Source organism: Myodes glareolus, chromosome X (genome assembly GCF_982192425.1).
Source record: "Myodes glareolus chromosome X, mMyoGla1.1, whole genome shotgun sequence".
Lineage (NCBI taxonomy): Eukaryota > Metazoa > Chordata > Mammalia > Rodentia > Cricetidae > Myodes > Myodes glareolus.
This window is the reverse complement of record NC_142053.1, coordinates 125,683,803-125,698,059: the sequence shown is the minus strand read 5'-3', so window position 1 is coordinate 125,698,059 and position 14,257 is coordinate 125,683,803. Positions and strand designations below refer to the sequence as shown.

At 46.5% G+C, this 14,257-nt stretch overlaps 2 protein-coding genes across 4 annotated transcripts in view; both read right to left on the bottom strand.

Annotated features, from left to right (window-relative positions):
* The window catches only part of Kantr (KANTR integral membrane protein), a 31,454-nt gene extending 29,801 nt beyond the window's left edge, over positions 1–1,653 (bottom strand). The window contains exon 1 of one of the 3 annotated variants that reach the window (XM_085684929.2): positions 1,518–1,653. The gene's annotated coding sequence lies outside the window, so the exon portion shown is untranslated. The remainder of the gene's footprint in view (positions 1–1,517) is intronic. The other 2 variants (XM_085684932.2, XM_085684930.2) reach the window with 2 other exon arrangements.
* A 6,022-nt stretch (positions 1,654–7,675) lies between these two features.
* Tspyl2 (TSPY like 2) lies at positions 7,676–13,383 on the bottom strand. The gene is made up of 7 exons (XM_048441657.3): positions 12,453–13,383; positions 11,272–11,349; positions 11,056–11,167; positions 10,829–10,974; positions 10,608–10,702; positions 9,663–10,342; positions 7,676–8,399 (listed from the first exon to the last, which is right to left on the bottom strand). Exons 1-7 carry the CDS (start codon positions 13,242–13,244, stop codon positions 8,254–8,256), a joined length of 2,049 nt encoding a protein of 682 aa, XP_048297614.2. The 5' UTR covers positions 13,245–13,383; the 3' UTR covers positions 7,676–8,253.
* Positions 13,384–14,257: the final 874 nt, after the last annotated feature.

The following is a 14,257-nucleotide window of genomic DNA, read 5'->3' as shown; positions in this document are numbered from 1 at the left end:
TGTAGTTTGAGGCCAGCCTGATTTACAAAGTGAGTTTTAGGACAGCCAGGGGTACACAAAGAAACCCTGTCTCAGAAAAACACAAACAAACAAACAAGCATAAAATTTTCTCTCTTATATTACAAGTAAAGTGTTATATTAGCTTTGGAGGAATTGTCCATGTAGATTCTACTTTCTATGCTCTTCATTTTAAAATAGTGAAGGAGGTATTTCAAACTACACATTATCGAGATAGGATATTGATCAATAGGTATCAGAATGACAAAGGCATGGCAATGATATTCAAAAGTTAGGATGGGGACGGGATTTGATAGTACTTGACAGTGGTTTCTAAAGGTTTGATCTCAAAGAACTCCTGAAAAAGATGTTCAGTGTTATGTGAAGACATAATTAGAAGATCTCTGGACTACCTGTGGTGACCAACATTACATAAGGGCTATTAAGTGCTTTGTGGGGATGGGGAATAGAGGAGGGTTGAGACAGTATTTTACATTGTAGCCCAGATTTATTTTGAATTCACTATGTTAGACAAGGCTGGCCTCGAACTTGTAGCAATCCTCCTGCATGCTGTGAATACAGGCATGTACCTCCACCACAGCTGGTTAAAAAGTGGTTTGTAATCTTATTTTCTTTCTGTTCTTGGTGTCTCTCTACCTGTTTAATAGAGAAGACTGAGGGACAAAGAAGTTTTTTTCCCCAATGAGACTTAGAAGCAGCCCAAGGCCAGGCTCCATATTGTGCCCTACCCTTGGGCCAGTCTCATTGCTATAAATAGTGCACCTCTAACCACATTAGGGATGGGAAAGGCATTAGTTTGTTGTGGAAAGGTAAGAGAGAGGACTGAACATTCAAAAAGATTTCCTGGAGGAGAGGGCCAGAGACAGGCAAGGGTTGAAAAAAAAAAGTCAGACTAAAAGAATTAATATTCTTTTCAATCACGATCATCATTATTTATTAAAAAAATTTCTAGGGACCAAGCATGCGCATTGGCTCAGGTAGAGACAGACCCCATTTGACGGATGATGAAACTGAGGCCCAGATGAGTAAAGTGGATAATTCAAAGTTTCATAGCTGGTTTTAAGTGCTCTGGTCAGGATTAGGCCTCCTGAATCTGGGATATCTTAGTACGTCTCAGAGAAAGAGAGAGAGAGACAGAAAATGTTGGGGGGGGGGAGGCAGATATGGAGTCAAGACTGGAACACAGATAATCACGTGAGCAGCAGACCTGCACGGAATCTTTTCCCCAGAGGCTCAGAGAGGGTGGGCATGGGTGGTGGGTTCATTGGTACTCACCGGGTGCTGTCTGGAGGGGACGCGCATTCGCTTTTTTTTTAATTTTTTTTTTTTTTATTTTTTGCTACGCAAAAAGATCCTCCACCACCCACGGACCTCGAGTTGAAAGGCCGCCCAGGTATAAGCGCGCGCCAGGTCCCTCCCCACAGGCGTTTAGGGTCGTTCTCTCCCCTCCCGCCGCCCTCTCACCCACCACCCCATCTTTACTGCTTCTCGCGGGATACCTCTAGCCTCCGTAGGTTCTACAGCTGCCGCAGGAGAATGGATACCTGGCCCACAGCAAGATCTCGCAGATCACGGATGCTTCACGCGACGCTCAGCGGAGCGATGGCAGGGTATCGGGGCTCTATCACTACCGCGGGCTCCTCAACTCCCATTGGAGGAGTGCGCTTCTGTCTTCCCTCAGATTGGTTGGAGATGGAAGCACTGATGAAAACTCCACCCTCTAGAGGGTGTGATTGGCTTATGAGCCAAGCCTGTCCGTTAACAACACTGGTCAGGAAAGGATCACTCCTCTTTCAGGGTCCGTCCATTCGACTGGCCTTCTGGGGGTCGCTTGTGAACACGCAGGAAACCCGAAACTAGTCTAAATACAAATCACCGAATAGACTTCCTACTTTTCTGACGTCTTCTTTCTTTCTGTAGGCACTTTGCCCTTACACCGCTTTTGCTAAGAACACCACGACTCTGTTCCCAGTTTCCTATAGCTCCACACCCACTTGTAGGAGTTTCTGAGCCCAGATTATTTCTCTTTCCAGGTAAACACTGTTCCTAATTCCATCCATGGAGGAAAAAAAAAATGTGACTCTACTTTGTAGCCCTAGCTGACCTAGAACTCGCCATGAAAACCAGGCCTGCTTCTGCCTCCCGAATACTGGGATTAAAGGTGTGAGCCAATATACGTGGCAGCGTTTATTTATTTATTTATTTTTAAATTGGGCGTATAAGCAGTCAGTCCCCATTCAAGTAAAATAAGCTATGGCCTAAAGAGGCAAACTTGGTGGGGCGTTGGTGGTACAGTGGTGAGCATAGCTGCCTTCCAAAAGAGGCAAACTTACTGGCCTGAAATTGAGCAGCAGTTACCCAGAATAAAACCCAGCCCTCTGTCTTCTAAAGGAAAGCTGTTTAAGAAGAAAAGGAGACCAGGAAGGCTCCTTCTATGAGCAGGTTTTTAATCTGAGTAGCACAGATCTTCCAGGAGAGTCTGGGGATAGGGCTTGGGGACAGGGAGGAATGACTTGGATGGGAACAAATTTACATCTTTGTTTCCCCTCTCTGTTTAGCCACATTTGGCATGTTTTCAACAAAGAATGTAACTCACATACTTGGGAGGCAGAGGCAGGTGAATTTCTGAGTTTGAGGCCAACCTGGTCTATTGACTGAGGTCCAGGACAGCCAAGGCTACACAGAGAAGTACTGTTTTCAAAAACCAAAAAATGTAACTCACTTTGACAGTACTAATAATATTGGTGATTGTCACCAGTATTAATCGGGGATTTGTCCATCATATAAAGTTGCAGATATCTCAAATATGTAATCTCTGAAATTTATAGTTCACGTTTGAAAAGCATGATGATTGGGAGCGAGAGGGCTGACTCACTGGTTAAAGGTGCTCACTGTTCTTGTCGAGGAGCTGAGTTTGGGTGCCAGTATGAATGTCACTCGCCTGGAACTCCAACTCCAGGGGATCAGAACCCTTCTTCTGGGCTTCATGGGAACCTGAGCACATATGCTGCACACCTTTGCACAGCACGCATGAGTGAAGGCCTGAGAGCATACACGAGTATACACACAAATAAAAATACATCTAAAATCATGATAATCATTGTAGTCATTAAACCATATCACCTTACAATTTAATGGGTTCATAGGCAATATATATATATACATATAGACAGAGAGAGCATATTTTTTCTGTATTTTAATATTTCAATATTTGGCTTTCTTTCTAATTCTAGATATTTTTTCTGATTTTAAAAGATTTTTTTTTGTGAGAAAAGTCTATAGACTGAATTCACTAGGTCACAAAAGAGATAAATGACAAAAAAAATGAACTTGATCTCTGAGCTCCAATAGGACAGAGATTGTTTTCTCTTGTTTTCTTCCTATATTCCTATTACCCTGTCTAGGGCACATAGTAGGTACCCAATGAGTATGTGCTAAATGAGCAATTGAGTGAACAAATGCTGGCTTTTTTGGTCACCTAAGGAGGGACATTCCTGAATCTAGTTTTGCCCCTGCCATTCTGATTCTGTCTACAAAGGTGATTGGCACTTCCATGACACCAGGAGATCTTGGTCCCAACAGCAGGACCCCTTGTGGCAGAAGGCTATAAAATGTGTAGTCTACAGAAACAAGTAGTTTCAACATGAGAACAGGCCCTGGGATACATGGGATCCATCATTATTCATTTCCTGGGTTCTCTTTTTACAGTCGCAGCTAATGATGACCATGTTTTCTGATGCTTGCTGTATGCTATATGTTAGAGCTAGGTTTGACATTAAAAGCATTCTAACCCTGCTTTTGAAGATCTAGATTGAGAAAAAAGGGTACAGGTAACAAGATGTCACTCTGGGTTCCATGCTTCACTTCAGGGCATAAACACTCTGGCCCACCATATTAAACTCCCATAATGGGTTCCTAAGAGTGTCCCAGAAGACCAGGGTCCCTTTTGGATAGGGTGGATAAAACAGAGTCTCAAATGCCTGAATGAAGAACGGAGGATTTGACTGGGGAAGAAAATGATGAAGACTAGACTTCAAAGACTAGCTTCAAGGCTAGATTCTGTCCTGGGATCTTAGGCTGGTTGCTACCCCTGGGCTGATTTTTGCCAGAATAATTAGGCTAAAATATTAATTGGGAGGACTGAGACCTGCTAGGGAGGATGAGGGAATTACTTCATTTTGATACATTGAGGCAAGAGGAACCAGGCTTGCTCCCCTTTAGACTGACTGAGCTATTCTTGTCAGGCTGACTTCCTTTCTGGTCCACACCAGGAACTTTGCCCCTAAGACCTCTTCTCCCTTCTCCTTCACACACACATGCTCACTGGGACTGGATTCAGATAGTTCAGAGATATATATATCCTTATTCTCCACAAGGTGCCTTGGTTAAATTTCTTTTCTATGAACTCTAGTCTTGGATAAGACAGCCCTCTTTTTTGTTTTTCTTTTGAGACAGGCTTTCTCTGTGTAACAGCCCTGGTTGACCTGTAACTCAATCTGTAAAGATCAGGCAACCAAGCTGGCCTCGAACTCACAGAGATTTGCCTGTCTCTGCCTCCTGAATGCTGGGAATAAAGGTGTGCAACATCATGCCTGATTCCTTTTTCTTTTTCTTTTCCTCTTTCCCTCCTTCCCTCCTTCCCTCCTTCCCTCCCTCCCTCCCTCCCTCCCTCCCTCTTTCTTTCTTTCTTTCTTTCTTTCTTTCTTTCTTTCTTTCTTTCTTTCTTTCTTTCTTTCTTTCTTCCTTTCTGGGAGAAGGTTTTGAGACAGGGTCCCTCTGTGTAGCTGTCCTGGAACTCGCTCTGCAGACCAGGCTGACCTCAAACTCCCAGAGATCCACCTGCCCCTGCCTTCCAAGTGATGGGATTAAAGGCGTGCGCTGCCACCACCCAGTCCCCTTTGGTAATAGCTTGTTTTTCCTTTTGAGGAATATAGACTATATGGAACATTTCTATGTTGCTCAGGTTGGACTTGAATTCTGGGCTTAAGCAATCTTGCTGCATCAGCCTTCTGAGTACTTACAGGTGAGCAGCACCATGCATGGCTAAGACATTCCTCCCTTCTGAGTCTCAATTCTGTTTACCTTACTCTTGACAACGTGAATCAAGGTCAGAATCAGAGTCACCAGAATCTATATCTCTTCTCCAAAATATTTACTGAGAACAGCTAGAGCGATTTCTAAGCTCTAGCATTCAAGCCATGTCAAAGAAGAGAGCCAGAAAGGGAAGGGTCCTTGCCAAGGATCCCACAGCAACCTGGCACCATCTCTACTCCTTTATTTTCTCTCTTACCATAAGTAAAGGCTGTCAATTCCAGTATCCTAAAAGCTGTTATGGAACAGGGAGATTTTGTGCAATAGAATTCCAGTTAATTTATGTAGGCATTTTTCTCACAAGTGAAAGGAGCATGATTCCTCATTTTTTAAAGCACGGGCTACACTTAGCTTCTCTGCAAAGTACAGGACAGGGGGAAAGATTAACTTTAGGGTAGATAAATCTCATAGGCATCGCTTCAGCCAGGTGATCAAAGTTACGATCTACAATGATGTCCTATTGATAGTATCTACCTTTGATAGGATGCAATGAAAATGGCATGTTACATTTGTGGTCTTCCTCCCTTAACCCCATAACCCTCTTTAATAAGTAGAAAATAAAGGATAGTTCTCAGTCAGAGGACATTCTACGAAATACTGTTCAACTCTTGACAACTCCAGAGCCTCAAAAAGATAAGGAAACTGCGAAAGTGCCATAAGCAAGAGGAACCTAAGGAGACAGCCATGACGATTAAGGACAGTGTGGTATTGTGGATGAGAACTTGAGATAGCAAAGGGCCATAGTTAAAACTAAGGAAGCCTAAATAAGATACAGACTTTGGATAATCATAATGTGTTGATATTGGTTCCTAAATTGACTAATGTGGAATGTAAATAATAAAGGAAACTGGCTGTGAGATAGTCAAGACTTCTCTATATTTTTTTGCAGTATTTCTCAAATCTAAAACTGTTCTGAAACTTATAAAAAAAGGATCTTTTAAAAATGTCCAAATTCCAGCACTCAGGAGGCAGAGGCAGGCGGATCTCTGTGAATTCGAGGTCAGCCCGAACAAAGTGAGTTCCAGCACTGAGAGGGCTGTTACACAAAGAAACCCTACTTCAAAAAACAAACACAAACAAACAAACAAAATTCCGAATTCAGCTGGGACACAAAGAAGTAGAGCTAGGCGGAGCTCTGTGAGTACGAGGGCAGCCTGGTCTACAGAGCTAGTTCCAGGACAGCCAAGGCTACACAGAGAGACCCTGTCTCAAAAAACAGAAAAAACCAAAACTGAACAAATTTCCAAATTTGTACACAGCATGCCACTCTCATCTGAGGTACAGATAAGCCCACTTCCACAGGGCTCTCCTTCCGTGTTCCTGGCCATCAGCAGAGGGCATTTCCAAAAACGCAAATTTGATAAAGCTGTTCTGCAAAATAAGGCTTTGGATGAAAAGTTTGGGTGAAAAGTTCACTAGGGTATTTACTTAAAAGGCATCTTTGGGGCTTGAAGTTAAGAGGTTAAGAGTATGTATTGCTTCTGATTCCAGAGAATCAGAGTTTGGTTCCTAGACCACCATTGGTAGGGTGGTGCAGGGAATCTGATGCCTCTTGCCCCCTTGAACACCTGCCCTTACGTCCACCTATGTATACTACACATAGTTAAAATAGTTAAACTAGGGGCCTGGAGTGATGCTCAGTGGTTACGAGCACTTACTGATCTTGCAGAAGACCCAATTTCTGGTCCCAGCATCCAAATGGCAGCTCACAATTATCTGTAACTCCAGTTCCAGAGGTTCTGATTTCCTCTTCCGACCTCTATGGGCACCAGGCACGCAATTGGTGTGCATACATATATGCAAGCAGAACACCCACACACATAAAAAGAAATACATCTTAAATAATAAAAATATTTCGAAATTAGTCGTTATTATGATCGAGTGAATATGGTAAACATTTCTGGTGTCTGTTGAAATAATGTTAAGCACTTTCCAAGGTCTCCCAGACAAAGCCAGCCTTTTAGATTCCCAGCTCTGGGCCTGTTCGTCTCATCACATGGCTACACAGTAATTTTCCTTGCTTTTTCGTTATTTTCAATGCAAACTGCACGACCTAGGCCATCTTTTTTTCCTGCCTCCCCCACTGGGCTCAAGGCCAGGAACCCTGTAACCCCCACCTTCCCAGACAGGCGAGCACTTCTTCGTGACTTGGTTGTGCTGTCTAGACTGTTGTCGTGACTTTTTTTTTTTAAAGCTATATCTGAAAAAAGAAAGATAGCTCCCCCACACCCATCTCCAACTAGGCCTGAAAAATGGTTTGACGCACTGTAAATTAATAGATGAGTCACCAAATTGATGTTCTAGGACGCAGGATTTCTCTGCGCGTGCGCCAGAGGGAAAGGCGTGGGAAGCTCTCTCCTACCTGGCTGGGTTTCTAAGGTCTCTGAGGGTGGGAGGGGGCGCCCTCAACCTCGTCCACTCATTGGCTAGGACAAGCCGCATTGGTCTGATGCAATGCTTTTGCAGTCTCGCAGAGCCATGGAACCGTTCAGTACCACCGTCGTGCCAGGGCGTTTCCTGCTGGCGAAGGGATGGCGCAGTGAGGCGGACAAAAGACTCCAAGTGGCACTTTTAATTTGCTCAGTTTTATTAGGCTCGTCAAGGATCACGGGGAAAGGGGCGGAACTTCTGGGGAGCAGGAATATCACAAAGGCCAAGCTGCCTTGCAAAGACACTAAGGCGGGCTAGCGGTCAGGGCCGGTGAAGGGAAGAAAGCGGTTGGAAAGAAACTTCGGAGAAGGGGGCGGCAGCAGAGTCTCGAGGCCACTGCGCAGTTGTGACGAAGGTCACGGCGGCACTCCTCACTTAGTGATCACGATGTTTACACAGCACGGAGAGAGAGGGGCTTGGGCCTATGCTCACTCACACAAGAAGGGGGCTAGAGGGGCCCTGACCAAGGCATCACAATAAATAAGATTAGCAGCACACAGAAGCCTGCAGGGAGGAGGGCCAAAGGGGAGGGTAATTCCTCCTCCAAATAAGAACTCTGCAATTACTAAACCATAAAAATAAACTTTAAACCCGTGTATTAAGTCGGTCTGTCCCCAGAAGTGCAATGTGGGGCCACACAGCCCTAGCTGAAGAGGAGGGCAAATGGGATAGGGTATAGGGGTATATAGAGAGAGCCCCCAAAGGGTAAGACGTTTATCCCATTTTCCCTTTCTTCCCCAGGCTGGCCCAAGTGTTTGGGACCGGCAACACCTCCTGGATATCAGAATCTTCTGAGTTCAGTTCACTTCCTTCCTCTTCAAAGATTTGCTCCTCTTCATAGCTGTCCTCGCTTAGCTCACCTGTGAAGGGGAGGAGGAGGAGCGTGGTCGGACGCCCCTCGGAAAGTGAACAGAACAAATAGCTGTGACTTTGGAGGGCCTGGGACCACTTGCCAAGTGCCTCTGCTTGGAGCAGGGAGGGTAAGAGAGAGGACATGGGGTTGGGGGCAGGAGGGAGAGGAAGTGCCATTGAGATTGTTTGTATTCAAACCCAAAGGAGTTGAAGGAGTTGGAGGAGTTGGAGGGAGGCAGGAAAACAGGAAGGCAGGAGGCAGAGCATTTATCTTTGCCTGGTCAAAATGGACATATTCCTGAAAGGAGCTTTTCCTCCCTCTGCCCCCCATATTCTTCAAGTGTGTCTCTTCTTCAGCGAGGCCTTGGGTTTATGCTCATCAGTCACTTTTTGCCCCTAGGGTGACTCAAACAAACTCTAGTTCTTCTTCTGTCCAGTTCCCCACCCCCACTCTAGAGCTAGGTAGTCCTGCCTCCCATCTTTGGAGAAAAGAGATGTTATCAGGTGGGAGGCAAAGAAGACAGACAATTCTCTTAGTTTCCCTAGCTTACCCCCAAATCTATGTATGTGGCTGCTCACTCACTAAATGCTTCACTTTTCTTCGTGTAGGGCGCCTTTCTTCATTGGAAGTTTGCCAGGAAGCCCCTGAGCAAACCTTCAGTCATGGTTTCCCCTGTGTTTTCAACCTCCCTCAGGGGCTGGCTCCTCCCTCCTCTGTCTGCCCATAGCCAGGTTCAAATGGGCTCTTTTAGCAGTCTTCCAGGTCAGAACTAAACGGAGGATCACCTTAACTACTGCTTTATCCCTCAGACTTCCATGAGCGTTCCCCAAATGCATACATTGTTGGACAAGAAACATGGTCTGTGGTCAAGAAGTCTGGGAAATGTGCAGTTCTGTCAAGTGAAATATGGTTTTTAAAGACAGGGTTTTCAGAACTGGGAGAGGACATTGTATGCATTTTTTTTTTTTTTGCCTAACATATTTACTTAGTAAACCTTTCTGTGAGAAGCAGCTTTCAGAACTGGTCAAGGGTCCTCCGATCATCTTGGAAGCTTTGTCAAACAGTCTAGGGTACTGATCTATTCTGTGGAAAGGGCTCAAATGATACCTCCTTTCCCTAGCTCTCCTTCTCCTTTTCCACACCTTGAGGTGAAATTAGCGGCTCTGCTCTCTGAGTGTAGAGAACATACATTCTGTTTACCTCACCACTAGCTGCCCAAAGAGCCTGGGCATTCTCAGAAGAGAGAGGAAGGGGGAGGGGTCTAGCTCACCTGCCTCACTGGCCTCCTCCTCTTCTTCCTGCATTGATTCTTCAGAGATGATTTCGACCTCCTCCTCATAGTCATCCTGGTTGGTGCTGTTCTCCAGAGTCTTATCAAAGACTTCAATGCCGTTCTTATAGTACTTAATGTCCCTGTCATCATCATCACTGCCCTCGTTGTCACCCTCATTGCCATCAGAATCACTGCCCTCACTGTCACCTTCATTACCATCATTATCTTCATCATCACTGCCCTCATCTCCATTGTCACTATCACTGCTCTCTTGGATATTATTACCCTGCTGATTGTCACCTAGGTTGTCGTTGTCACCGTCAGCTTTCTCAATGTTGGAATCCTCACTGTCATAGGTGTTCTTTTCTTCTGGGATCTCACTGCTGTCATCTGTACTTGCAGCACTGCTCTCTTTGTTGTCAATGATCTTATTGTTGGGGCCCTCATTATGGTCAGGGTTCTCGCTGTCACACAGGGTCTCATTGACGTCAGTTACCTCATTATCAGTGGTCTCAAAGTAGTCGGTGGTCTCCATGAAGTCAGAGATCTTGATGTCATGAATGGTCTCACTGTCAGTGATCTCATCAATTTCTGAGATTTCACTGAGAATGTCTTCAATGGCATAAGGGTGATGAGCATCTTCCATGATCACCATTTCATATGCATTCCTGAATTTCCTGTAGGGAAGTTTGAAGCTGAGTATAAGGTTAATGGGAGAAACTGGGAAGGCAGTAGGGTACTATGGCTTCTAAGAATGGGGGAAAGTCCCATTGCCCCCCCCCACTATGTAATCTCAGGCATCACTGCTCATTTGCAAACAATGCGTTAGATTATCTCAATGGTCCCTTGCACTTCTTTAAATCCTTACTAGCTTAGTCTCTGCCCCATTAAAAACAAAACAAAACAAAACGAAAACCTCTCGGGCACCAATTCTTGAATCACCTGTTCCTTCCTTCATGCTTCTTTCTGCTTGTCCTGTAGCCAGTTCCTCTCATGTAGTAGCGTACTGGGTTAACCCATAGATCATTCTTGATAATCTGTTAAGAGACGGGGAAAAGGGAAAAGAGCCATGAGCATAAGCCCTAGAACCCACCCTCAATTTCTCAGGCATCCGGAGGCAAGTCTGGGAAGGCTTTCCGTGGCAATGCCAGGAGGGGCCTCACCTCAGCAATTCTGTCAGCTTCTGGGAGGCTGTGGTTGGAAAACCAGTTGAAGAAGCTTTCTCTGGTGTCATAGCTCCTGCGATTATAGGCCTGGGGTTCCTGGCCCCGGTGCCAACGTATCGGGGTAGAATGAGACACCAGCCGGCCTAGAAAAAGAGGAAGAGATGCAGAAGAGAGTAGAAATGGTAAGATGGGAGCCACTGATTTATTCTGGGACTGACGCTTACCTGAGCGATTGCGCTGGAACTCCTTGACGATCACCATGTTTGTAAAGTATGGGTTGGTCTGGAAGTATAGCTTCATCTTGTAGCCCATGGAGATATGTCTGAGATCCTGTACCTGCTCAGGGTGGGGGTAATGGTGGTATGTATCCCTTCCGTGGCCCTTCCCACCCCCCCTCACCTCTAAGGATCAGATTCCTTGGCTTTCCTCCTTGGTCTGACCTGAAGATTGGTCAAGTAGCGGAAAATGTCTTCATCACGTTGGTTGATCAAGATTGAAATTTTGGGGTGGTTGAGGAACTAGTGAGTGGAGCAGTTTAGGTCAAGGATTTACTGTTCAATGTGAAGGAGGGCAGAGCTAAACAGGCCGGAGCAGGAGGGTTCCTTCTGTGTCCGAGTGACAAATGTGGAATAAATGAGTGCTTATGCAATCAATGCCCAGCCCCAGTGCTAGGTAGCCTTGCCATGGTTCAGATTTGCTGCATGTCTGGATGCTAAGGCTCTCTGACCATGTTCATGTGATCCGTGTCTCTTGGTGACAGGTGCTTATGTTCACAAAATGCTGTGTCTGGGAGCTGAAAGCCCAGGTCTAAGTAATAATGTATCTGGTTACCAAGAACCTGTATTTCCATGATGGTACATGGACGGGGGTTGATGGTCAGTATGCACATGATAGATAAATGGCTCTGGTGGTTTGTATGCTTACGCCCTGTTGCCTCACATCTAGGTATGGAATTTGCTGAGGGCCTGTGATCATGTGACACTTTGCATCATGGGCCAAGTATTTCTATCTATATAAATTCTATTAAAATGGTGAACCTATGTATTTCAAATATGTTACATATATGTTTCCTGGTTTCCTGGGGGTGAGCACAACAGTCATCAATAGTAGATTGGATTCTTCCTGTTCTACCTTTTCCTCCATTTAACCACTTGATCTCCACATCCAAGTGGTCTTCTGATTCTTCTGGTGTTCTACCCTCTCCCCTCTAATGGAGGTACTGTGGACAGCTTTGAGGTCTCTAGATATCTAAGCAGAGACTCGTGCGTACAGAGCCTTGTGTGATTTCAGCACCTTTCATGACGTTCATTTGCCCTCCCTCCGTTTCCCCCCTTTCACTATCTGTGATCCTGTTTACCAGTTGTGTGCCTTCTCTGTCACCCCTCCCTCTTTTACTGTCTGTGATCCATTTTCTTTAATGTTACGGTGCTACCCTTTTCCCATCTGCAGTCCAGTTTTTATTCTATTTTGTCCTCTTGCCATCCCTCTTCCACTCAATCTAGAATCTTCTAATGGAGATTCATTCCCATCTCCGACCCTCCCCCACACCCCTTGTTTCTCTTCTGCACATCTCCCCTTCAGTCATGGGCTTCTGGCCCATGAATATCGATGAGAAGGATACTGCTTTGACCCAGAAGCCTGGAATGTGCTGGATGATGAGGTCTCTGCGCTCCAAAAAGGGTCTTCGCATCTGGATGAATTTGCGCTTGAGACGCAGGAAGGCCTTGCCTGCCTTGATGTTCACCGCCTCCAGGTCCATTTGAATGCTCTCCAGGGCCTGCAGTATGCTTTCCATCCTCTGGGCACTCCTCTCTCGGCTCTCCTTCACCTTCCTCTGCTTCCTCCTCCTCCTTCTGCGCCATCGCAGCCGCCTCCTCATACTTTCCTTTTCATCCTCATCCTCATCTTCCACTATGATGATAGCCTCTTCCTTCCTCTTTGGACCTACTAACATCTGGGGCCCCCACCCCCCTAAGCTACAGGTTTCTAGGGCCTTCTCTCCAGCAAGGCTGCTGGGCTCTGCAACCTGAAAGTCAATTTCCAGGCTTCCCCCCGAGGTTTCTGAAGAGGGGAGTGTTTCCACGATCCCTGTGGGAGGGGGCTCCCCGAATCCTGATTCCACTGTAGGATCCCAGTCGGGACTCCCAGTACCCAGGGTAAAATACGCACGAATCCCTCCCTCCTCGAGAATGACATAGGGCAGTGGTGGGGGCAGCGTGGGGCCCACCCCCCTCATGTCAGCCAGCACCTGTGCAGCCTCGGTTTCTTCCTGGGGTCTCGGACGCTGCTGAGGTGGAGGCAGGGGCAGTCGCAGGAGCGGCGGGGGTGGCGGGGGCGGTAGGTCGAGCTGACAGGGTTCCGAGCTGCTCAGGCGGGGGGTCTTGGCCGGAGGCCCCTCATCCGGGCGGTCCATGGTGACCGCGTTCAAAGCTCAGAGAAGCGCACTGGCTCTTCTCTGCTCTCAGACGAGGCCGTCGCCACCAGTCACACTTGAAGCGGAGCCGCCACACCTCACGCGACCAGCTCTGCTCACCACCTCGCTCTGACGTCCCCTCCCACAGCGCCAGTCGCCGAGGCCCCGCCCACTCCTTGGCAAGGCGTCTGTTCTGCCCACCATTGGCTGCAGGCCTCGGAGGTGGCGTTAGCGTTCCCTCAATCCCTGCCTTCTCTCACGCAATCCGCTTGCCAACACTACACATCATCATTTTCTAATTGGCTCCCTTCGTCCCCACCAATCATCAGGCTGACTGCCCCAGTGATGAGAGGAAAACTGCAGGGCGATTGGCTGTGAGGAAAGCTAGGGGAAGAAACCCCTCACCCTCATTTTTGCAGTGTTTTATCCAATGGGAAAAGTACCAGCGATTCGGAAGACCTAAAGACTAGACCAGGGGCGGGTGGCTGGGAGTGCGCAAGCACCAGGGAGCGAGATGTGCTCCAATGAAATCAGAGAGCCTCGCTATGGTTCTCCCCGCCCCGCTCTCCAGATCAACTACGCACTTGTTAAAAATCCGTCCCTTCCCCCACCAGCTCATGGCGCCGGGAAGGGGGGGGGCGAGGAATGCTGTAGTCCCTCAGATGCAGGCTGCTTTGATGTACAAGCAATTTAAGTATCTGAGGTCTTTGGTTTGGTGGTCAGGTTTTGACATGGCTTTTTCCATCTCTGCAAAATGGCTCCAGAAATAATCACAGACGCAAAAAAGTAACTTCCTCTGCGTCATAAAAATTGATTGCGATTCAACTAATCTGCTAGATTTTTCTAGAACTTTAAAACTCTCTTTGTTTACGCAGAATTGCTCCTCCCAACCTTTCCTAAGTGAACGAGGCTATTAATCATACCCTAAGATTTTATTTTATTTATGACCAGAGATAGCTGGTCTTTGATGAGGTATGATGGTGGAGTTTTGGCTTTGGTTCTATCGACCACTG

Bases quoted from the DNA above. Each gene is read 5' to 3' on its own strand.
- Tspyl2 (XM_048441657.3), bottom strand. From the start codon at position 13,244: ATGGACCGCCCGGATGAGGGGCCTCCGGCCAAGACCCCCCGCCTGAGC. The intron at 11,350-12,452 runs GTATCCTTCTCA...TCCACTCACTAG, and splicing joins CAGGCTTCTGGGTCAAAGCA to TTCCTCAACCACCCCAAAAT. The intron at 8,400-9,662 runs GTGAGCTAGACC...TCCCCTTCACAG, and splicing joins GGAGGAGGCCAGTGAGGCAG to GTGAGCTAAGCGAGGACAGC.